This window comes from Centropristis striata, chromosome 11, assembly GCF_030273125.1.
Source record: "Centropristis striata isolate RG_2023a ecotype Rhode Island chromosome 11, C.striata_1.0, whole genome shotgun sequence".
NCBI classification, from domain to species: domain Eukaryota; kingdom Metazoa; phylum Chordata; class Actinopteri; order Perciformes; family Serranidae; genus Centropristis; species Centropristis striata.
The window spans coordinates 12,931,803-12,957,892 of NC_081527.1; the positions used below are offsets into that span (position 1 = coordinate 12,931,803).

Here is a 26,090-nt window from a genome sequence, read left to right on the forward strand (position 1 = left end):
GTCATCCAGGGCTCTGTGCCAGTCACATGACTGAAAACTATGAATAACAGTTTCAAGTCGAGATTCGGTATTATGACGGCATTAAAGAAAATGTCAGGGGTTCAGAGTATTAATCCTTTGAATATCCATTGCAAATATCAAGGGAAGGAAGCCATTTTCAATGGACGTGGTTGTGGACCAAAGTGTTTGTAATTTGATTTCATAACAATGTGGTTAGCAGTAATGTCCTTTGGACAAATGCTGGACAAACAGACCGGCTGACATCACCATCCTTGGGAGCGGACAAAGTCAATTGAAATTGTATTAAATCCAGAGATGGAAATCACAGACAGAAAAACATGAAAGAATGAAAACAGAAAGAAACAAAAAGCAAGGACAAGCAGAGACTTGCAAGACGCCTGTTTCCCCACAGGCTTAATGTCCTTAATGGCCAGCTGGTCTGTTTAGTGGTTTAATAGTTTTAACACTAATGATCCCTCCGTTGCAGTCTCACTGGGAGCTCTGTGGCTTTAAGACAGAGACAGACACAACACACCTGATGGAGCCTTCATTTAATGCTTTAAAAACCACTCCTCTAGCTATTTGTAGCTTATGTGACTTGTGCTGCATTCACATGGATTCAGGCAGACGGTGTACAGCAGACAGAAAACACCTTTTGGACGTCATGGGAAAACAAACATTTTGACTGAATGGCAGGATGGCAAAACAAATGGCGATATGTTGCTTTGGTTATGTCGTATTGTTTACAAAGTGGCTGGAGCGGATCCCAGCTGTCATTGGGCAATAAGTGGGGTACACCCTTATGGAAGAATTATCCTATCTTTATTCAAGAGCGTAGATCTTCAGTTTGAGAGCATAATTTGTCTTTCTCGTGCTCAGATTTGTTCTCCTCATGCTCACATTTTGCGCTCGCACTCAGATTTCTGCTGCTTTCTTTCAAAATGTGTGCGTGCACTTAAAAATCACATGCTTGTGCTCACATTTCTTCTTCTTGGACACAAACATTTTGCTCGCACTCAAATATGTCCTGTGCACACTCACATCTAAAGTCTACGCGCTCAGATCTCAACTCTGCGCTCTCAAAACTTTTGTGCTCGCACCCAGAACACGCACATCCTCTCAGGTTGAGGTGTCTGCTCAGACTGAACGTGGTCCCGCCCTGCCCTTAAACTAGTGTGTTTCACCAGCCAATAGGGAGACAGCTAGATTATGGCCCGGTCTTAGGTGCGTTCCCTCGCCCTTTTGAGCGCTCCGGAGGGGCGGGTATATGGTCTGTTTGTAAAACTGCTTCTCTCTTAAAATACACCAATTTACCATATTAGCCAACTATTTGAATCGTCACCTATTTAAAAAGCAGCACTTTTATGTAGAATTAATTTTAAGTAGTCCTTTTTTTTTTTTTTTCCCATCTGTGCAGTGGTGTCACGATAGTCCAGTGGTGAAGGACGCTACCATCTGTTGCATTTTAAACCATGGGACGCCGGTTCGCATCCCGTCAGGCGCACTCTTGCTGCATGTCTTATTATGATTTAAAGTTTTAATTGATAAATTAATGTAACAGTAATACAATCCGTGTAACCAGCTGATTCTCTTATTGCAACGTGTATCACCGTCCTATTTACGCGGTCAAAGCCAGGGGGCGCATAATTAGGCTAATGTTGGTAATACTTTCACTTTCACAAGAAGAAGACTTTGAGCAGGATTCGGAGCGCGGCAGCGAATGAATGGGAGACAGATGGATGGCCAAAGACCTCAAGTAAATTCATTGCTAAATGTTGCTACAACTCAAAACACATCAACCATATACAGTAGTTTCAATAACAGTACAGTAATCATTTTGACACTCGTACTTATCAACATATATAGCGGGCCTTCATTGTAACATGTACAACGAAAGTACAATAATTGCAAAATGTGAGCATGAGGAGAACAAATCTGAGCACGAGAAAGACAAATTATGCTCTCAAACTGAAAATCTACGCTCTTGAATAAAGATAGGATAATTCTTCCATACACCCTGGACAGGTTGCCAGACTATCACAGGACAGACAACCACTCATGCTCAGATTCATTCCTATGGCAATTTAGATGTACCAATTAAACTTAAGCTGGATGTCTTTGGACTGTGGGAGGAAACCCGGAGAAAACCCACACTAACATGTGGAAAACATGCAAATTCCACACAGAGGAGCCAACAACTCTAGCTGTGAGGCTAACCACTGAACCTTTGTGCCAGCATATTATATATGCATCATTTCCAAATAGTGTTCCAGGGACAGTTATACACCTCATACTTTATTCAAAAACAGGATAGCTCCCTCAAACAGAAAGCATGCAAAATCCTTTGCTATCACTACAAAGATGTGTGTCATAAAGAGTTAAAATCCAAACCCACACACTTAGACACAAACACTATGAAGCAGCAGAGCTGTCCTTCACAATGACAGTATTTAGGTTGAATGGGCTTTCTGTTGTGTTCAGTGGCAATGACACTGATACAATATTATACAACAGCAATATTTTTTGTTTGTTATTTTGACCATTTGGCTTTTTATCAATTTGGACCAAACTTCTAGTAGTAGATATAAGAAAGGTAGTGTTAACCTGAAGGTCTTTACTATTTTACATGATAAACATTATGATGGGAACAGGAGTGTGATCTCAAACTGGGACCTTCAGTGGTTTCTCACTTGAGTGGCTGATTCACTTTAAGTTATCTTCAATGTCTCTGAATGTGATTTAAACATCACAGAAACAGAAAATCCCAAAGCTTTCTGAGAATTTAAAAAGCAATTTAAAAAGCATACAGAAAGGCTTGAGATGTGCTCTGAGCTGCTCAGTGGTGGCGACTGAATTGGGCAGCTCCTCCAGTGAATGGGAAAATGTGAAGTGAATGTAAAACTGGATGGTTAAAAAAAAATCAAAGTGTGAGCAAAAAATTATCTTCCAAATACATATGTTCACTTACTGTACTGTGGTGGTGATGTGTAGCCGTCGGAGGCCGGGTGTGGGGAACTGGCGGGAGTTAATGTAGGACACCTTGGTCATGGCTGTGTTGATGCTGTCCAGATCCTCTCCCTCCACCACCAGCACAGACTGGGCGGGGTTAAAATGGAACTGGGCACACAAACAAACACTATAAATACTTCCAAAGATCCAACTGTGTTTATGTCATAGCTCAATAACATTATCTGTGTCTTGGCGTACATCAACATTTACTTGACTCTGTTTAATCGAAGGATGGAAGTTATAGAAAAACATCCTGCGCTTATAATGACACATGAATCCTGAACAGTATTCCTTCTATTAACCTTTTGCTGCTCCGTCCATTTTGTCACACATTAGGGAAAGAATAGCGTCAATAGTTTCATCAAGGTTATAGCAGTTACTATACTACCAACCAAAGGCTGAAAATCTGTGTGTGTGTGTGAGAGAGAGAGAGAGAGAGAGAGAGAGAGAGAGAGAGAGAGAGAGAGAGAGAGAGAGAGAGAGAGAGAGAGAGAGAGAGAGAGAGAGAGAGAGAGAGAAAGAGAGAGAGAGAGAGAGAGAGACAGAGAGAGAGAGAGAGAGTTTCCACGCACCTTGATGTCCTTAGCGAGGCTTTCAAGGGAGTTAATATCAAGACCTTCTTTGCAGGCCTGCAAACAGGAAATAACCTTCTGGGTTTCAATGCGGCCCGGACGGATTGTCAGACCTGATAGGCTGCCACGGAAATACTGGGTGAACCTCGGGGTCCCTACCTCACCACCTAATGGAGAGAAGAGTACAGAGATATGAGAGAGTGTGTCACAATGCCAATTCCTAGACTCACATTATCCTTGTGTGCCTTTTTATACCATGTCCTAACTCTCCTGTCCTTTCAGATTCTGCCGCTCTCACCTGTCCTACACTGACCCCTGTGTTCCTGCCTTCCACCTAACCTCCACCACCCCCACTGTTTCCACTTACCCAGTAGCCCAGTAGCATATATACTGGCCCACGTACATTCATTCCTTGCCAGATCGTCTGCTGTGTTCCTGCCTCAGTTTTCCTGCCATTTTCTCTGCCTGCCTTCTGGACTCCTGCTCTTTTTCCTGATCTTCTATTGGATCAGGATCTCTCCTGCCTGCCCAGCTTCGACTTTTGCCAGTTTTTGTGACCTTGAGTGAACTCTAACTTTTTATTTTACCTCCATGGTCTCAGCATCATGCTTTTGGGCTGAAACCTGATTTTACTGAGCCTTTGCAGAGCAAAAGAGACAACAACATGCATTATGTATATTTCCGAGGGAAAAGCACACGCAGTTTGCCGAAAATAACATCTGTGAATCTGCTTCGGAAAAAGCTTACAAGACCCAATGGATAGCAAGCTATGAAGAATTTAGAGGTTATTTTCCCCAAAGTTCACAAAGGAGGTAAGAAAAGAAGCATGCAAAACAACCCTGACACTAGTTCAGACAGACAAATTGAATCATTGACACTGACATTGTGTTCTCACAGTTTTCTCAGTTTTCATTAACATTCATTAGGGAATGTTAAACTGCAATATCTTTTTTAAAACAAACAACTATATACGTCGCCCATAAAGTTGGAATAATTTTGTTTTCAGAAACAATCCTCTATTAATTGTGGTTTCATTTTCCTTTCGATACGTTTGGAACGAATTGATTAACAAAGTTTTGAGAAAATATACACTTCATCTGTCAAGAATAGATCACATTGTCACAATCATTTCATGGAAAAAATATTTTATTCCAACTTTATGGGCGACCGTGCACTTGGAACTTCTAACTGAAAACAAAAAGAAAATTATTTTCATAATCACATCTCTGGATTTTGTTTTTTGAACGACTACACCCACATTAAATATGGAATGTGAGCAGTTGGCAACAATAGTTAAAGAAAAAAACAAAAATCTACCTGAGAATAGATTGCGTTAAGCAAGTATCATTTAGTCTACAACATTAAAACCAATATTATATTATTATATCAACCCCTGGCACCACTGCAGACAATTTGACACATTCTGTCAGGCTTGTGAATTGAATTTGACGTAGGAGTTTGACAGATGTAACGCGTGTTTGACCTGAAATGTTCTGCAGCTGCCATACAGAGTGAAGGAAATACAACCTTTCATGCAAAATAAATGGAACCTCTAGTGCAGGCCCACACATTGGTACAGCCTGTGTGTGGACTGCAGTCTGTGGGGTCAGCTTCATCACATATTCAGTCAAGCTCTGACATCTTCTTAAGAGTCTACTTCTTTTTTTTTTCATACGCAGCACCGTTTTTTCTGTAGAAAATGGCCACCTCTGCCCTGCGGTGCAATTTCCCCACTTCTGATGAAGTGTGTCATTTCCAGCAAATCATAAAAGTCTCATCCACTCAATACAAATGACTTCCAGTATGTCTTTTAGGTCAGCTATGGCTTGTACATTCTAGGAAAAAAGTGGTCAATCAGGTCAAGTCTTCGTATTGCAAATAACACCAGAATTAAATGCATTTCAGCCTTCATATAACCTATAGATTTACAAGATTTAAAATGCATTTTTAAATGTAAATAGTGTACCATGTTGTGCTTCTCTTATATAACATTTCAAAAGAATCTCTTAATAATATTGTTGGTTTTGCTAAATAATAATCACATTTACAAAAATCACAAAATAACCAGAAAAAAGTTGTATATACAGTACTGTGCAAAAGTCTTAGGCAGGTGTGAGAAAAATGCCTAGAAGAGTTGATGCTGGTTTGAAGGCAAAGGATGGTCACACCAAATATTGATTTGATTTAGAGTTATCCTCTGTACACTCACTTTGCTCACTATTTTACAGCATTTTTTCACACTTGCATAAGAGCTTTGCACAGTACTGTATAGAGGTGTGAATCAGCAGAGGCCCCACGATACGATTTTATCCCGACACTTGAGTCACGATACCATATTATTTTGATTTTAAGCATTTTGCGATATGGTGATTATTGAGACACAATATATTGCAATTTAATTGTTTAACTGCATTTTGTTTCCACAAAATGAAATTCAATCAAGAATTGTTTTGTAAAATAAGAGAAAATTCTCAGTGTATTCATCTCACTTCAGTCTTTTTATTTCTCCACAATGAGAGTCAAACCCACAGACTGACCAACAAAGTATTCAGTCAAACTGAACTGAACTGATATCAAACATGTTTGGACAACAACAACTGCAGCATTTTCTCAAACTTTAAGCTTTACTGCTCTGAATGTTTTTGAACGAAACATGAAAAAACGGCCTAACTTTGCAGCGTTACTCCTTAGATCTATTAGTTTCATATGATACCAGTATCTCCAGTATATTCCTAAAAGTGAGCCCGCTAAGGCTTCCAAAAAAACACAAACCCAGCAAAAATACTGCCGGCCCGCCGGCCATATGAACACTAAATATCAATACTTGGCGGCCATGAATCGATATAATATTGCCACGCAAAATATCGCGATACCATAATGTATCTTTTTATTCCCCCACCTCTAGTACTGTATAAAATATATATATCAAAAAGAAGACTTGAAACAATTCTGTTTGTTTACAACCAACAACATGAACAAAGTGGTGATTTCATGTTTTTTTGTTGAAAATGACAAAGGTCTACAATAAACTAGAGCAAAAAAACAAACACAAAATACAACATAACAGAGGGACAGTTTGGAATTTTTTAAGTGTGGTTGTGAGCTAGGCTACTTAGTCAGTGATGGCATTTGGCATGCCCCCAGTTGGAGAAGCAGGTGGGAGTACCGGCATGGAAGTTAAGCAATATACTGCTGTGAACGGGGGAAGCAGCAGTAATACACTTAGCACCTCAGACAACCCCACTGTCACTAATAATATAATATGCTCTTGAGCATATTTCAACCTGCTGCAGCAAAATCCCCAACTGTCAGTCATACTGAATATATGTCCTTCAAATGGCCTTAAAGTTGTCATCTGAAGTCAGGAACCCACTTACTCTAACACAGACAGGATGTTCTCCTCCTCTCCTCTACTGAACTATTCTGTAGGGGAGAGGAGGAGAAGGTGTGGGGGCTTGGGGGAACGGTCGACAGTAACAGCAGATATTATTGTGAACAGCATCTACAGTATCAACAAGCCAGCACAGGGCTGGAGGCCTCCACTTTCTCAGCTCTGTCAATGTGAATCATACAGGGGTGTGTACATGTGTAGAGCTGAGAGAGATGATACTGTCACAGAGTCACCAAACAACTGCCTTCAGCATGCGACGCAACCAGAGACTGCACATTTTATAGTGAGCTAGAAGTTCCCCTGCAGTCTTATAAAAACTGCTTTACATGTAATAAAAGTAATGGTTGACATTTATAAATAAATAATTAGTTTTCACTATCTGTGGAGAGGGAGTGGGGCTGTCTACAGCACAATATTACCATGTTAATTATTAAGTAACTTTAGTACTGTTTTTGTTTTTGTTTTTAGATCTTCCTTCCCCCTTTTAATGAAAGCATCAGTCCACGTTGTCATATGTTTATCTCCTGGAGCTCTGAGGTGCAGAGGGTGGATACTGACGATGCTGCAGAGCGATGCTGCCATTTTAGGATGCAGTCCATGTTCTCCAAGAGGCATTAGAAGCAACAGCATATGATTTGCTATAACCATGTAAACAACATTAAAGCATCTGTTATGCTTTCAAACTGCAGACATTAGAATCGGTTCATCCACACTCAGAATCACCAACAAGCTTGGTGGCCATATGAAGTTAGACAAAACATCTCATTGGAGAATGCTGAAGTTGGAAACAAAGATTGTTTCCAACTTCAGCATCCAATCAGCCCAAGAGCTTTTTGATGCTTACTGAGGGTATTTGTTGTGTTTATGTAGATATGTAGGGTCGGCTTAGCCTGGAGTAGGTAGTTTTCTGGAAAAGCCAAAGGAGAAAATAAAATAAAAAAGAAAGAAAAGAAAAGCTGCCAAAATGTGAAAATAAACCCCTTCTTCTGCAGCTCTCCCCTCTCTGTCCTAAGCCCCTCCCACCAAATGAGCACAAGCACGCCCTTCAGACCGTTATCTGTAGACTCTCTTAGAATCAATCAGAGTGTTTTTAGGCTTAGCAGTGTAGGCAGCTGTTGGAACAATGTTGGAATAGCAACTTTTTTTCAGGATTTTGCACCATTGAGACAGGCTTTCACCACCTGAAGGGACATGCTCACAATCTGCATTTGTAGAATATAGCCAATAGGAACTCCCTCACTCTGTAAGGGCCTGTGATTGGCCAAAGTCTCCTGTCAAGGGCAAGATTTTCCAAATCCTGAAAAACAGAGCCAAGAAGAGATGCAGAAGTCCAATTTTTTTCTCAGACCACGAGAAGCAAAATATGCTGAAAGATTATTATGGATGCCTTGAAGTTATTCTGTTCTTTGTCATCCCCATTTCACTAACCCTTACTGTTTTCTGCTGCATCAGTAACAAATGTCTCAGCTTGGAGCCTTTTATTTCATGGATAATATTTCACATCTCAATCACAAACTAAGCATATTAAATACTGAAGAAATAATGCGTTAATGAGATTTTTTTGGATAACTTGCTATTGAAATGCTTTCATATATTCATATATATGATGATGTGGCAGCTCCAGAAAACAAGCCTTTTAGAGAAATGCTATAAGGCAGTTTTCAAAGATGTGTGCCTTTTTCCCCAGCTGAAACAAACCATGCTGTTGATTATATGCTGAGGCTGTTTCTGTGTTAGGATTGCGGCTTCTCATACCAAACTTGAAAACATAATATAAACACAGGTGATTCAGAAACGTTTGGATTCAACAAAGGTAATAATAACTAAAATATGCCTTGTATTTTCCCTCCCTCTGTGCCAATCAGTAACTCTGTACTCTTAAGTAGCTCAATCTCAAACTGCAAGAACTAAAGCTATCACCCTTATTAATATAGGCTTGACAATTCTTATTCTTTATAATGCCCATGCTTGATTTGACCAGACATGGTAAGCACTGTATTTTTGTGTCGACAGTAGGTGTAAGTAGGGGTAGAGTGAGAACTTTTCCATCACCTCTCTTTCTTTCCACAATGGAGAAATGTTCCACATTATTCTGCCCTTTCTCTCTCTCTGACAAATGCATCGTTGAAAGGTTTTCATCAAGACAATAACTTGGTGATTCAATGACTAAGTATGAACTGAACTGAACTTCCGATTCGCCTGTGCAGAAGTGTTTTTTATAGATTCATAAAAGAGAGAAACGAATAAAAGGATGAAGGGGAAAGATATGTCACGTGTTGCACGGCTGATCTTGCATGCACATGAACTAATTATTTTAAAACACAGAGATTGTACATATTTTCATAGTACTTTTATACATATTTTGTCAATGTTTCCACTATATTTATATGACTTGACTTATCCACACTGAGGCAAATTCCCTGCATGTGAAAACCTACTTGGGAATAAAGCTGATTCTGATTCTAACCAGAGCTGCAGTCCAAAAATTACCAAATAAACCATAACTCAGTGATCAAAGTAGCTGCCAATTACTTTTATGTTGATTGACTAACCGTTGAAGCTTTAATTTGAATATGCTGAACACCTGAGATAAAGCAATCAGTGCAAATTTATATTGAGTAGCATCTCATTTAATTAAAAACATTTGTATTATTATTTTTGATTTGAAAAAATCCCATTGGAGATCTAAGTAAGCAAATCATACCTGTATTAGTATACAATGAAAACTGACACACAAGTTAGATTAGTTTGCTGCACAGTGTTGCACATTTTCAGTCCTTTGACCTGAAAATGTTTTGTTTCTGTCTCATTTTTTGGCTAAAGGCTGTACAGACCTTATGTTTTTTATTGTGGTCTCCTTTTGACTCTCAAGTGATTGAGCCCCGGAGTCATCTGGCTATTCTCCTACTTGTAAAGACATTCAGACACACACACACACACACACAGAAGTGAGGTTCAGAGGAATATATGATCTCAAGTCAGTACATGTGTATATAAAAATGTTTAAAGGTTTGATCTACAGGCACAATAACTGCATAACTGCAATGCTGCATTTCATTCAGCTGTTCCAGGTTCTTGGCTCTTGTATTGTACTTGCTAGTTTAATGGAACAGAGCCATAATTAATATTGATAATACACCTGTGCTGCTGCTGCTGCTGCTGCTTTGATGAGTCAAAACGAAAAAGGTCTAGTGGATTACAGTTAATTTGAAAACAAAGACTGTTAGTGCTTGTTGAAGTGATGTTCTGTTCCCTGTGTGCTGAAAGCATGCTAAAATAGGACACTTATACTTTACGTGCAAATTATTTAAAGCTTACTGACTGAATACATTTTGGCTGACACCTTTCATTATCAACATTAAACTACCCTGCAGGCTCTTGATGCCGACTCTGTGCTTCGTTGAGTTGAGCTGAGTATTTGTATACCGTACTGTGAGGGTTGCTTTGATATTCCACACCCACTTCCCCTTTGCACATGAAATGAGACGACATGACAAACACACATTCCCCATCCAAACAGCTTGTTTCTACAGAAAACTGCTTAAAAAAACCCACCCAACAACAACCAAACCATTTTCTTGTTAACCTTGTATCGCGACACACGTCTTCTTTTTTTGCTTTCAGGGCACTGAAAATACAGTCTGAATGCCTTTCATTCCACATGTCTCATCATTATGTTGTTGATTGTGGGGAAAAGGGGATGGAGAAATGAGAGACTCTGAAAGGCAATCTTGCTCGCTAATGGCCTGCAAAGTTATCAGTTGCGGCTTAGTGAAGCTTAAAGCGGCTTCATTGGGATGTAATAGCTGGCAAAGTTGTCCTCCATTCACTCTAGCTAATCCTTCCTTCAGGGCTTTCTCTCACAATCAGAGATTCATGGAAAGAGGCAGAAAGAGAGGCCTGTATGAAGCAAGAAAGAAAATGATGACGACAAAAAGAAAATTGCAATCAGGCTCAGAATGAAAAGAAATTTAAACGGCAACCAAAATGCCATCAGGATTGAAGCGCTGGATGATGCTGGTGAGGGTTATGAGCGTGATTTAAGCAAGCTGCAGAACGGATCACTACTGTCTCATTCTGCCCTCCTGTAAAGCACTTTTGTATAATTATTCAAGTCATAAACATGGCAGCAGGGTAGCTGTTATTCATTTCAATGTGATCACTGCTCGCTCTCTTTCCCTGCCGCTGGAACTGACACGCAGAATTTCCTGTTTGATACCCACTCAGCTTGTGCCTCTCTATTTCAAAGAAGAAATACTCGCCGCTGCGGGGCATAAATCTTAATCTCTTTATTTATCTTAACAGAAAGTCTCCTGCTTCTCCTCTCTCCCTCTGTTTGTGCTTCAAATGTAATTTTCAACATCTTTAGGCTGCTGTGTCTCTTCATTCATGCTGTTTCTCTGTGTTTTTCAGGTTGTTCCCCTATGCAATATTAAGAGAGAATTACATTATTTTTTATCAGACTTTATGCATTAATTGCCTGAGCCGTTCTGTTTCTGTGCCAAGTAGCAAGAGTTTATGATCTAAAATACAAAGCCTTTTTTTGTAGTGGTACATATTTAAGTTATATTATAAAATGTTATATTTACAAAAAAACTGTCAAAGGAAGAAGAAGAAAAATACACTTAAAACAGAAAAAAGGGAGCAAATAAGGCTCAAATTCAAAAAATGTAAATCTCAAAAATCAAATCAAATCCAATGTTTAGTTTGAATGGTCAGTAATTATCACGTTTATGACTTAAATGTGATTTACTTTTTGTTCTCATTTTATGCAGCTGTATTGTTTTATACAAAGTTTTGACCTATTTCTTGCTGTATTTAAAAGGTTTACACTTTTTTCCCCACTTTGTTTCATGTGTTATTTTAATAGTAAGTAACAATTCAGTCAAATTTTATCTATGTATTAACTTGTTACATTTTGTTCAGAAGTTAACTTAATATAATGATTTCAGTCACTTCCACACAGTGAAGCATACAGCTTATTACATAAACTCTGGTATAGGATGTGGACTCGGCTGATGACAAAAGCCCAGTTATCGGTATCAGGACTGCTTTGGAAGCTACAAGAATAGCCTTAATGCTCTTTGGCATAGATTTTAAGATCTAAGTTTCTAGTTTTCTTTTTTACCCCTTTGTTTATTTTGGTTTCACACCAAGCATTTACAGTGCTACAGCAGTTGTAACTGTCAATGTGGTGTTGTAAACCAATTACATACCCGAACCATCGACAGTTCTTTTAAATGAGACAATAAAGATGATGTTTCTCTTGTACTTGTGTGACTCCGTTTTGGAAAAATAGACCTATAAATAACTGATTTCTTCATTTATGTGGAGGAAATAAACACCAAAACCTCAGGCTGCTGCATATAAAGCTCCTGTCAGATTATATAGTGTAGCTGTAAACAATCCAAACAACACAATTTAATAGCAGGAATGTCCCATTTATGCCTGATTTCAGCTTCTTCAATGCCTTGGACCAATTTCTGCATCACTCTAAAGCTACACAGACACACACACTGACCTTGCCAGCAGGCACCCACAGTCAGCTGTGTATCAATCTTTGCGGTATGGATCGGCCAGTCATCCGTCACCAGGTAGGGTTCATAGGTCACACCATCCACAAAGAGTGTGACGGCAGGAAATTCCACGTTGATCACATAATAGTGCCATTCCTTGTCACAGATCTGTAAAGGAGAGAGGTAATGATGTTATTAAGTGAGAGTGCTTTCTGCTATGTGTCCACTTCAGGCGTGTAAATAAGAAAATATTCCTGGTTTGCACACACGAAAATAGGGCAGCTTTTAAAAATACATTACTCTGGCAACTACATCTCTTTTTTGGAGGTCTTATTTAGGTTAGGAGCATTTTTCCGTGGAGGATTATGTTTATGGGGATGCTGTTATGAAGATGATGTTGTTTACTCCAAGCATGCAGCCGAGAGCGAAGGCACATCCTTGAACGCTCCCCGCCTTTCTACCTTCAATGAAAGAGGAGCAAATTCCTCTTCCCTCAGTCATTTGCTCCCTGTTGTCTGATCGCTAATGAGGTTTCAGCCTAATGAGCTGTTCATTAAAAGGCAGGCAATGAGTGACAAACAGCTGAAGATGACCCGAGTACCACGCAGCTCTTATAGCACAAATATTCCTTGATTACTTGGAAAACTAACGTAAGGATATATGCTGTTCTTGTTCTTTCTGCCACAAACACACACACTTTCCACCTATGGGCTGACCTGCAGATTACTTCTTGAATTAACAATTCATTGTTGCATCAATTCAATGTCAGAAAATAGTGAAAAAATGTCCATTTTAATTTCCCAGAGCTCAATATAAGACATTATTTCTTTTGTTTTTGCAAATCCACACATTTAAGAAGCTAAAACAAATGCAACTCAGGGAATTTTGTTTGAAAAAGGACTGGAAAGATTAAAGAATTATCAGAAATATTTGAGGCTGAAGTGTTTCGGTTAAATATTTACTGTGAAGCAGAATCAAGCTTTTATTTAAAAATTCACTGTTGAATTCAAATCCATTCAGTCCTGTGGCTGTTCATAAAACAACATAATAAAATGCATAGCTTAAATAAAGATTGAAGGCCATGATCATCTGATTTGATCTGGGAAAAATACAGCATAAAATGTAGAAGGTGGTCTTCTACGCAATTCAGTGTCACTCCTCGTCTGAGAAAAAGTCATTCAAGTAATGAACTGATGTGAAGCAACAAAATTAGCAAACTACAACCCACTACTTAAGGAAAACATTTGAGATGAACTTTGACAATGGAAGGATTTTTCCCTATGAAAGGAAACAAATTCTGCCTGCTCTATGTCATGCAGAGCTATGTAAAGAAGTTGATGAGTAGTAGTGAACATTCATAGCAATGTCTTCTTTATGTGCAGGCAGCCAGCCCATGAGGGTATATTTCATTCTAAACATTATTGTTTATAAAAGTTAAATTTAAGTAAAAGTAAAATCTAAATTAAAATATGTCTAAACCTTTAATATTGCCATACTTGATGATCTTTTATAAAAGAAATAGCTCACTTCAGGCCGTGTTATGTTGTGATTATATCACAGCTTAGGGGGTTGTTGAACAATGGCCCTTAGTTGTGATATAATCACAACACGCCATGGATTGGTGTGAGGTATTGCTTGAATATAGAAACTGTGGTTCTGTGATTTGCACCGTCAACCCGCAGTAAACCTGATCCCTGCTGGCCGGGGCCTCCCTGTGTGGAGTTTACTTTTCATATTCCCACCATGTTCATGTGCAGTGAGAATGTGTCTTGCCTGTCTATACACATCACTCTGCATTCACTTCACGTGGGATGAAAGGTAAATATGTGAATGGCTCCCACACGTTCATATTTATTGAAGTGAAGTTGTTTGAGGTGCTTATATATAGTCAGTATGGATTACAGTAGATAGCGGTCGGCACGTCCCCAGTTTGGAGAAGCAGGCAGGAGGACAGGCATGGGAGCTAAGAAATAAACTGCCGTGGATGGGGGCAGCAGCTAAACATATTTAAGCCATTTAAAAAATCAATATCATTTTCAGCTATATTTAGAATTGTTTCACTGTTTAACCCTGCTGACGGACAGCCCTTTCTGACCGGGAACTGAAGCTGCTTTATGCTCTCTTCAAAGCCAGCAGACTTTAACAAAAACAGTAATATTAACTTGCAGAACACATTAGCTCCTAGTCTACCACTGCTTCAACCAGTTTGTTTGTGTTGTTTGTGTGACCTCTGCGTTTTAAAGGGTTAGTTCAGATTCACTAAAGCCACATAATAACAGTAACACAAACAAACTTAACCCCAGCACCCTCCCATGTTCTGTGAGGTAAAATTACTGTTTTTGTCAAAGAAGTCTGGTGGCTTTGAAAAGGGCATTGAACGGTTTCAATTCCCTTTCGGAAAGGGCTTTTAGATGTCAAAGTAAAGCGGTGGAAAGAGTGTAAATATAGTGTACACTTCAACTGATGTGTATTTCCACAGCAGTACATGCTTGGAAAGTGGGGGGCGTGCCACCATCTACTGTAGGTAATACACTGACTGTGGATAAGGACATCATGTAACCCCACTACAAAAACCATCCCTTTAAGTGTTCTCCTGACCGGCCAACTCCAGATGGTTGTCTTAGGGTTAAAAACTCTGTGCACTGACATTATAGTACTCTTCTCATAAATGATGGCTTATCCGTTCAACCTTTTCAAACATATCCATATTAATAATTGGCTTGGTTGAATAAGCTTTTCAGATGTTGACATGAATGCCCCTGACAAGTTGGAAAATAACTACACTAAATAAACTGGTAAATATAGTTGAGGTTGATATGACATGAATGCGGCATTGTGATTGACTGATGACCAGTCCAGGGTGCACATTGTTCTACTCCGGTTCATTAAACAGCAATAACAGGTGTAGAAAATGAGTGAATGTAAAATAGAAAGTAATGCACTCCAAGCATACAAGGTGCTGCATTCAGATGGTTTCATTTTCATTGCGATGTGTTTGGAAGAGAAGATATACACTTCATCTGTAAGGAATAAATCACATTGTCACAATCATTTAATGGAAAAAGGTAAAAAACATTTTATTCCAACTCCATGGGCGACCATGTATTATGCTTTAGATGTTATATGCTGTGAAATGGCTAAAGAGAAATAAGTACTGCTTTCACCTATTTGATCAACTCAAAGGATGAATAGCAACATTGCATGGTGTCCTGAAAGCAACAGCACATCAGTGCCAGAGTGCCTGTTATCTGAATCACAGATATTCTCAAACTAAACAACATAAACTAAGTGTTCTTCCTTAAAGTGATATTTACAGTTTTAAAGTCAACTTTGGTACGGCCATTGCATCTTTTTTCTCTGTAATCAGTCTGATGTGAAGGATTCGGATGAATTAACAGCAAATATCAATCTATTTGCACTGGAGTGGAGAATATCTGCTAATTTGAGATGCAAAGACAGAAACAGCAGACATTTTGTTTGATTTCTTTCTAAGACTCAGAGGTTGCACGCACGCACACAAGCAAGCACACACACAAACGCACACACAAACGCACGCACGCACGCACGCACGCACGCACGCACGCACGCACGCACGCACGCACGCACATAGTTTATGCATGCTGTGATATGAACTAATGGGTTTGAGACTTGTGTTGAAGCAACCACGAATCTCCAGGGATGTTCAATTTAGAAAGTAAAGTCTCAGGCTTTATGAGTGTGAAGGGACAGAACTGCAGATATGTGTATTCCAGACACCCCTCCCACCACACAGTATCTCGTCTGTCAGCAGATATCAGGATGCATATGCTTAGATACAATTCTTTCCTATGCGTTGCTCCCATGTGGCTACGATTTTAAGATTCAAGGCCCAGTTTCTTCTGGCTGTAGCTACAATGTACTGGTGCTCAATAAAACTACTTTCTGGTATGAAACAAAAGATTATTTGTGACGGATCTGATTCAACTTGAAGAGTAGTAGTCCGATTTTAAGGGCAAAATAAATTAAAGCAATGGAAAGAAAATTAAAGTAAAGCTGATTCTGTTTTTCAGATTCCTTTACTGTACAGAGATTGAGATAACCCATGATTCCAAGCATGTGTTATTAACAATGACAGTGTGTTTCAGTTTCATTAGCTCATATTCAGGATTTGTGTGTGTACTGGACTAGACAGGCAGAATGAATTGCCACTTTCATTTAGCCGCTGGCTGGCTGACTGCCTGCGGAGGTCGCTAAAAAAGATAGACACTCAAAAAGTAGAATTACAAGAGACATCTGATCTTCTTTTTAACATGCTGGACTTTGAAGTTAGTTACAGTTGACTTAGTTAAGCCTTTTAAGCTAAAACAATGTCACCAGAGCCAAAAAAAAATAGCCTGAGCCTGTTATCGTGCTCATTATGACATCTGCAAACATGCTGACATCACCATATTCTCTATCTTAACAAGTTAGCATGCCAACATTTGCTAATTAGCACTAAATGCAAAGTATGGATAAGGTTAATGGGATTCTCATTATACTTTTGACATGGTGATGACACTAGAGCGAGGAACAGTGGACCACCAAAGTCATACCTCACTCTGAGATGGACATGAATGTATGTATTATATTTCATGAAACTTCATAATTGTTGAGACATTTTGAACTTAAACACGGCTGTCTGATGTCAAGTTAAATAGCTGAAGAAATTCTAAATATACTGTACACTTAAACTGATAATTTATTTAGGTGAGTCTTTTTAGGTGGCTATAATTTATTTTGCTACGTCCCCCGTCCACACCAGTATGTTGCTTGGCTTCTGTGTCAGCAATCCTGCCCGTTTCTCCAAACTGGAGGCGTTGCAACTCTTACAACCCAACTTCAATAAATCTGAACTATCCCTGTATCCAAACATCAGAGGATCACCAAAGTTAGTTTTCATCCTCAATGAACCATGAATGTTTGCACAAAAATCCATTGTGATGCATTCAATTGTTTCGTAATATTTCAGTCTGGACCAGAGAAGTGAACCAGCTGATGGACAGATAAAACTGCTATCCATAGAGTCAGCTAGCATGACGGAAATAAAATACCCTTTGGGAAATGGCAAAAAATAACCCTATAAAGCTTCACTTCCAGAGAAAACAACAAGTAATGTTTTCTTGTTGCTATGGTATGGAAATTCAACTGCAACAAATGGAGTCACATTATTTCTCTCACACAGTGAGACTGATTGTTTCACCCTTAATCTCACATCTTGTGCTCTCTCTCTTCCTTCCTCTCTGTCTGCATCCTTCAGTGTAATAACTGATGGAGTGAGTGCTGGACTGAATGGCAGAAATAGAGGGCATGAACAAACATGTCCTCTATGTCGGGATGCTTGTTTAGAACTGTATGTGACTGCAGGAATCCTTACTAGGAGCTTTCAGTACACTAGACTTTATTGCATGAATAGAAATGTTGTGTGTTTTTTATTCACTACGCAATGACAAGTAAATAATAAGACACTATTTGTATTATTGTTGGCAATAACACAAGTCATCTTGTTACACATGAACTTTATCGAGAAGCTTGTAGTGCAGTCACCTGTGTACACATATTGTACTGAATGTGGCTACTGTAATTAAGAAAAGTCCTCCCAATCCAGCTCTCAATTTGTTTATGTTGCTGACGGTCTAAACTTGAGAAATCATGCTTGCACACTTACAAATGCACACACACGCACACACATCATTAGTAGACACCATCAGCAGTACTCTCTGCTGCGGAGGCAGGTTTGTATTCACATTGCTTGTCTGAAGGCACATTAGTCAGTGGGAGTTTGAAAGTATTTCTCCTCTGCAACAGTGTAACAAGACAATGAATGCTGAACCACTATAATGAGCTGGTCCCAGAGCAGGTTGCAGGCCTGTTTAGGATGAACACAATCGCCAGAGAAGTCCCTCAACAGAGAGAGTGAGAGAGAGAGAGAGAAAGAGAAAGCAACTGCTAACGTAGATGCATTTTAAAATACATTTCTTCCCCCCATTTTTGGACTTCCATTCAAATTAAATTGCTGTTTTCCAACACCAAAAACATTTAGAAAATTATTCTCAGTAGGGGTCATATGCTGCAGCCCCAGTGAGAGGATAGTGATGCTTTTTACTCTCAAACTTTCAGAGTTGACTATTTCTACCTTTGTACCTTTCTGCCTTGATAGATTAAACCACTTTTGCTGCAGAAAATGTCAACAATATTTCCTCCAATGAAAACGTTTTATCTTTCTTCCTTTTATCGCTCAGAATGCTACAGAGCAGTGAAGGATAACTGAACTTAGACAAAGATTAAAAGCTAAACAAACTGAACAAACTGAATACATCAAAAACAGAAGATGCTGGGAAACATGAGAAATTGGACAAAATAGTCTGCTTCTTCGAATCCTGGTTGCAAAATATGCCGGATCTTGAGATCATTTAAAGATTGAAAAGGTTCAAAGAACACAATTTAATGTGTTACAAAGAGGAGACTCTTTAATTCATAGACACGATAACTTTCTCAGAAGATGTTATATTTACTTTTTATGACAATGAAGGTTATATTAACCATGTCAGTAGACATCAGAAGATCACAAGGTGCAATGAGTAGGATGTAGGCCAGAATTTTAATTTAAAACTTGCTAAAAATGAACGACAGAATGTGAAGTAGTAACAATTTGAAGTTTTGTTCAGTAGGAGTGAAAGGTCTAGAAGAGCCTTACGATTAAATCATTTTATTCCCATTTAAGTTAGCAGAGCACTAAAACGGAAGCTTGCTATAGTTTCTACGGTTATACAGTATGTACCTTCATATTGCCTAACCCTATGTCAAAGATGTCTATTTCTTGTGTTGCAGAGATATCTACTGAAGCATGCCCAAAACCAGCTCAAATTGTACAATGTGGGCATGCATTATATAATCTGAGCCGGTTTTTCACCATTTAGCCCCTTTCCACAGCAGACATTCTGACTTGTCATAGTGCAGTAGCATAGAACAGATGGTACTAATAACAGCACCAGGACCCAGATACTGAAACAGCTTCAGACATCATCATTGTCATCCTTTTTAATCATTTACACCTGGCTTCTTTCTACTGTGACAATGTCTTTCAGAAATAGGCCTTTTTTTTATGTACACATTGTTTGGTGACAATCTGTAAATCCCAGAATGGCCCGACATACATTCAACTGAAGCAAATGTCCAAAAAGCAGGTATAAGTGAAAATGTGTTTTATATGAGATATTTTGGCCTGTCGTAGCAGGAAAAGCACATGTGTAGGTCCAATTTGTGTGGGCTACTGTAGTTCTATTGTCCTGGTATTGTGTATGCTGGCTAACAGGCCTGGCTTCCTGGGACACTTGATGGAACTGAGCCATTGTTAATGAAATTTGTGTCACTTGAGTTTTTCCTGCTATGACAGGTCAATGTCAACTGTAAAAAGGTGTATTAGGAGGAAACTGACCACGAGAGGTGTTTTATATATCATACATCTCCAAAATGGGGGTATATATTTATCCCTTTTATCTTAGACTTTCTTAATTTGTAGAGGGCTTTATCACTCAGATAAAAGACTGCACACTCTCCTAGTTCAGGTTTATTCTCTGGGATAGATTACTACCTTGTTTTTAGAGAGGTGTTGAACAGGATCAAGGAGTCTACAATTGGTATCTGAACCCTTTTTGAGCACTCCTTCATTACTGTAACCATCTCCTAAAGATTCAGCTTGCAGATGCTGCCGACTAAGCTCTACCCTACAGAGCCAGAATCCCTTTGTTGAGTATATTGCTATGCAATAGCATGTTTTATTGCTGAATATAAAGCACCAGAGATAAGCTCATCTATCTTGCAGAAATCTGCCAAGGAGCATTTATGAGAGGCTATTACGTCTTATACATTGGCACAAAAGAAAGAAGATCTTGAGAGCCAATTGGACCTAGGATGTACAGTCCAGAGACTGAATTTAGGTTGTCACCCAAAGGATCTCTGGTAAAACAATTAGGCCTGCTTTGCATTAAAGCAGCTACTAACAAGGAGAACAGAGTCCCAACTCTTGTTTTTTTGTGTAGAACATATGTTATATGATTCAGGTAATAAAGTAAATTGGTTTTCTGTGCACATTGCTTGTGAGAAAACCAAACACAACCCCTCATACGCAGATAAAAATGGGGCATTTTGAATGTGCTGACATAAACAGAATAATGAGGACATTCTGCTGGCTGCTGAGAAGCCCTTTAATAGGGTCAAGTTTATTTTTGATGCATTGGAGAGGTTTGGGATGGGAGGATACTTCTACATATGGATACAAACCATCTATAATAGTGTTCAGTTCTGTTCTATGTGACAAACAGCACTTGACAGGCATGCCCGGTTAAACTACTGATCTTTGCTTTGCCATTAGAACCACGGGCCAAGACTATTACACGTTTTTCTGATGTGGGTATAATTAACCTGACACGCCAGATGGTTTGTTACACAGAACCATCTGAGAAGCTGTTATTGGAAAGAGGTATTGCTTTATTGCTTGAAAAAGGGAAGGCAATTTTAAAAAATTCTGCAGGTGACTGAATGAACCATCCGTCAATCACCACCTGTCATGGTCGACCAGTAGCTCCTCACAGGACGCTGATTGGTCTGAACTCGTTGTGCGGACACAAATGCATTACTTGAAGCCAGACAAGATGGGTTTTCTTGATCTTGTGATATATCAATGCAAGCTAAAGGTGTAATGGTTTGTAATGATTGGTGTTTTTTTTGTTTTTTTGCTGTTGTCCTCTCCAAAAGTATTGATTGTGAATTTAGTATTCACAAGATCATTTCAGGAAATGTGAAGCTTTGTCTTTTGGCACCAATATCCAAGATTTTCTCCTCTTCTCATCTTTCCTGTTCCCTACTTCTGTGGGAACTACTGTTTCTCCCCACCTCCACCTCATCACTCCTTTCTAACCCCAACCTTGCTTCTCTTCTCCCTTTCATCTCCTTTGTTCCTATTCACATTCGTTGCCTCTCCTCTCCTCTGCCACTGTTGTGGCACTGCATTATTGATGCAAGCCTATTATGTGTCAGCGTGGTGGTAGGCAATGACAAGGAAAGTGAAAGGAAGAGAAAAATAAAATAAAAAATAGTAAAAGAGAGAAAGGGAAGGAGCTTTTGCTCAACAGCATGTACATAAAACACATCTTGTCAAACAAAAGCAGCTTATTTCTGTGAGGCACAAACCTGATGTAAGACGCAGTGGGCTGTCATGCAAGCCATGTGACACTCACAACTATAAGAAATAACATGAACTACTGTACTAGTTGAAAAGAAAATATATAAGCATGTAAAAATTGCATCAAGGTCAACTTTTAGTCTCAGTTCAGAAAAGGGGAAGATATCTGCAAGATCTGATTCATGTCAGCTATGCTAAGCCAAACACAGAGAAATGTGAGGTGAAACATGAAATCACATATGTGGCATATGTGGTAAATTACGGTTTATCTGAGTATCTTGGTTAATGCAATGATATAATAGCTGTGAATTATTTAAGTTCTATCTTTAAGATTAGCATGAAAACTCTTTTTTGCCAAAGGTAAAGGTGGGAGTGGGAGACAAACAGTTAGAGAGGTCGAGATGGAGTGAGAGAAAATAAAAAATACAGAGAGGAAGAAGCTGTCAATACATTAGCATGCTGACGGGATGTTTATGTCTGCTGAGTGGTCTATAAGTAGCAGACAATGACATTAAGCCCCATGCCTCTTACACACACAGACACACAGTCCTACATGGGGTAATACAGGAAATGCCTAAAGGAGACAAAGTACAGCTGAGCTCTCAAATGAGGTCATTTGAAAAATAGTGGCTAGAAAAAAAATAAACACACTGATGTATAGGCTGGAGGCAATGCCCAATGTCTGTTGCTCTTTGTCTTCTTTCTGTTTTGGTCCCACAGAGAAGTGAAAAATGTGTGTTTCATCATTGTCAGTTTGTGCTCTTTTACACTTTGCATTGTGCATACTTAGTCCTTGTATGGGTGACTTGCAAAATTAGAGTTATTCATAGCAAACAGTATCAATCTGGGGAAAGGAAATGAACACAGCAATGTCAGAGAACACTGACTGAAAGAAATTAAGGATTTGTATGAGTCTCTCTATCTTTTCTTTCTTATCTTTCCCCTCTTCTTTATATACCTTTACCTTAAATTGCACTCTAAAACTACTTAGTGCTTTGACCTTTAAAAACATACTCTAATGCAGTCATTTCCAGGGTTGCAACTCCCACATGAATCACAGACTTGGGTAAATATATAATAAAAAACAAGCAGGCCCACATATGACTTGAGCAATGTGCATGTAAAATTATATCTAATGAGATTTAACATGGACTAATCCAGGGACCTATACCACAAAGCCAATTCATCATACCCGGGATATCTTTTAATTATCTCAATCCCACTAAACGGTGCTACGACTCTGGTTATCAACTCGGTAGTTTACCCCCTTAAGAGGGGAGGTGTTTGCTGCATGACCAATTGCAAACATGGAGAAGACTACAATCTTTAACAAAAGAAGAGCAAACTTTTATAATAAGAAATGTAAAACATCAAAGCTAAAAGCAACACAGTTGCAGCTGCTAAATGCATGAAGCACAGCTGGCAAAAATGCACCAGCTGTGCAAATGCATAAATTAATAGGCTTATTATATTTCTGGAAAACAAAATGGCTGGTTTATCTATTCAAGATGTAAAATTTGTAAAGAAATGGCCAGGAAAGTTCCTTTCACCCAAATTTCCTTACATTTTTACCAAAAAAAAAAAGTTTGGGGAAACACCGCCCTAATGTGCACTGCTACTCAGACTGCATTGTAAACATTATTAGCATTGATGGATTACAAATAACTTTAATTGGACTGAACTACTCATCAGTTAGTCTTTCGTGTTGAGGTGGAACTAAATCACTCTCTGAACAGGAGCTTCAATCTCTCCTGGTATCTCCAACAAACAGGCAGAGAAGCAGCACACAACACCACCAACACCATCTAATTAATCTCCTCGGAAACAAAGGGAGGCGTCTAATCAGCTGAGGACAGAGAACAAGCCGGGGCACCACGAGCATGGTAATAGCAGGCAGATAAGGCAGATAATTGTAGATGCTGTATAGACAAGCAATGAGGGTGATTTTATACTATTCCAAAATTCAGTCCGGAAAATCTAACTCCATCGTAAATGATAAATAACAGTGGTCTGCAGCTGTTTCCAGCAGCATAATTGGCGAAATTGGAAAGTTTATCTGTGATTTACAACACATGATCCGCCCTGTCAATAGTACAGTTATCTTGGATTGCTGTGAAACAGCTGCCAATACAAATTAATCGTTGGTCCTTGACTAATCTTTTTCACATCTCGGATCTGAGAACTCTGAGAAAAATACTGTGTATTTGTCTCAACTCTCACCTTTCTGTTAAAATAGATTTCCCCCCCCCTGCTCTATAAGGACCCTGCTGAGAGTAAATAACACCTCATTTGTAAGGATTTAAATCAATGTCCCACACACACACACACACACACACACACACACACACACACACACACACTTTATCTTACTATAATGGGCAAACTTAGAAAGTGGTCAAACTTGAACTGTAGGTGAAAAAGACCCAAACAGGGAAAATTGTTTCTCTTTATCCGCCTCTCCCTCTCCCCTCTGCTTTGTGTAGCTTTGTGTGCATGTTTGACCCATTCATACTGCCTGTGGCTTACATGACATTAAAGGAATGAATCTTGATTTGTATAGGACTTCTTCACTGTGACTGAATATCTTTTGAACAGCTGGACTGAACTGATAGGCTTGCTAGAGTCAAGGAGGGTGAATAATGTGTGCGGAGAGGAAAGATCCATCCCCTACTCCATTACCAAGACTGAAAGAGAAGAAGGAAAATAGGCATCCTGTGTGAGTGTGTGTGGGTGCATGTTTGTGTTCAAATATAGACTCAAAACTGCATCAGTGCTTGTCGATGTGTGTGAGAGGGTTTCCGTCAGATGTGACATTCCTTCAGTGTGTTCGATCGACATGGAAAATGGAAGCCTCTTTCTCTCGCCCTCTCTTTTGCCAGCTTCCTTTCATCCCTCTCTGCCCCTCCCCTCTTGGGGTGAGAATTGCAAAATCAATAGAGCTAAATGGAGTTGCTGCGGAAGCCATTGAGTGTCCTTTCTAAGTGCTGGAGGAACAAGGACAGTAAGAAGCAGCTGTGACACCCCACAGTCCCCTCTTCTCCTTCTTCCCTCTAACTCTACTCCTCTCTCAGCTTGTCCTTATTATTGACCACAAGGCACTGCAGTAACTCTGAAGCTTAAATTACCTTTAGTTTTTTCCTTATTACTGGAGATACTGCACAAGAAAGTATTTCTGGTTTGCTAAGACATGCTAAATGAATCCTTGATCTTCATCACCTCTTTTAAATGCTTCAACATTTTTTCTTTGGTTTTACCACATTTATCACACCCTCTGTCAACACAGTTAACACATTGTATAGAATAACCCCAAAGCTATATGACTAACTATCTTAAACAAAAGGAAAACATCTATTCATTGCAGATAGAAATTACATTTATAATAATAAATCTTTAATGCAACTGTACAAAACTCCTTTGCACAACTCTTCCATCAGATTTCAAATTTTCGATGAAAATGAAAAACAAAAGTATATGGCTGTCATGGTCCAGCTAAAAAAAAAAATGACAGAAATATCTGATGCCATACAATAAAAAAATGTAGTAGTAGTGTAGGTTTTTTTTGGATCTTTTTGAAAAAAAAGAAGAAGAATGCATTATAAATACGGTGCGACAATAAATTTACACATTTATCTGGTTAGGTGCTTACTGTAGGTCATAGTCGCAGCCTGCAGGCCCTTAGAAACATTTTGTGTGCCTCCCAAATGTGACATGAAATGCATGCATCATATTTTAATAATTCACTGTGCATTGTATTACTTTCACTTTCAAGCATACATTAAAACAGTACTAAGTCAAACTGAGCCCCCGAACAAGAGTCTGTAAAGTATAAAGCTACTGGTTGAAAGGGAACTCTGTCATCAATGCCAGCGCTGTTAGGTAAAGTTAGCTATTTCGGCGGATACCTCGTGACTCCATTTTTTTCGTGCTCCCCTTCAAGCATATGCTGGATCCCTAAATTAGCACTCTGTCAAACAAAAGAACCTCTGTTATAGATCTTACATGTCAGTAACAGTTAATTTGCACGGAGAGACGTGCAAGCATGAACATTTCAACAAGGCATCTCCAAAACTGTAAAAAGTAGAGGTGCAGAGTGCAGTATAGGGTTTGTTATCTTTCGTAACAAACTCAGAAAAATGTAATCAGAGTAGAAGAGTAGTTAATGAGAATTGTTTTGGCTGTACAGTGCCATCAAAATGTGATGTTCAATGGAACAAAAAAGTACTCCATGGTACTATCAATCCCCCAATGCAATGTCCTGTACAGTAGACTCTAAAATCACAGTTATGTAAGACTACAGTACGCCTGTGAGTGAAGCTAGCTATTGAGTGTGACATATACAAAGGGAGTAGTTAATGAGTCAACAAGGGAGTGAGTTTGCAGCATTTGACTTTGACAGGTGCAAC

The 26,090-nt window shown here is 39.1% G+C and overlaps 1 protein-coding gene across 1 annotated transcript in view; it reads right to left on the reverse strand.

The window, feature by feature from the left end:
• Positions 1-26,090, reverse strand: part of clstn2a (calsyntenin 2a) — a 172,022-nt gene that overhangs the window by 10,947 nt on the left and 134,985 nt on the right. Inside the window, exons 10-12 of the mRNA XM_059344188.1 lie at positions 12,494-12,656; positions 3,582-3,748; positions 2,969-3,117 (exon numbers count right to left, since the gene is read on the reverse strand). Coding sequence (XP_059200171.1) covers positions 2,969-3,117; positions 3,582-3,748; positions 12,494-12,656 — 479 coding nt within the window. The remainder of the gene's footprint in view (positions 1-2,968; positions 3,118-3,581; positions 3,749-12,493; positions 12,657-26,090) is intronic.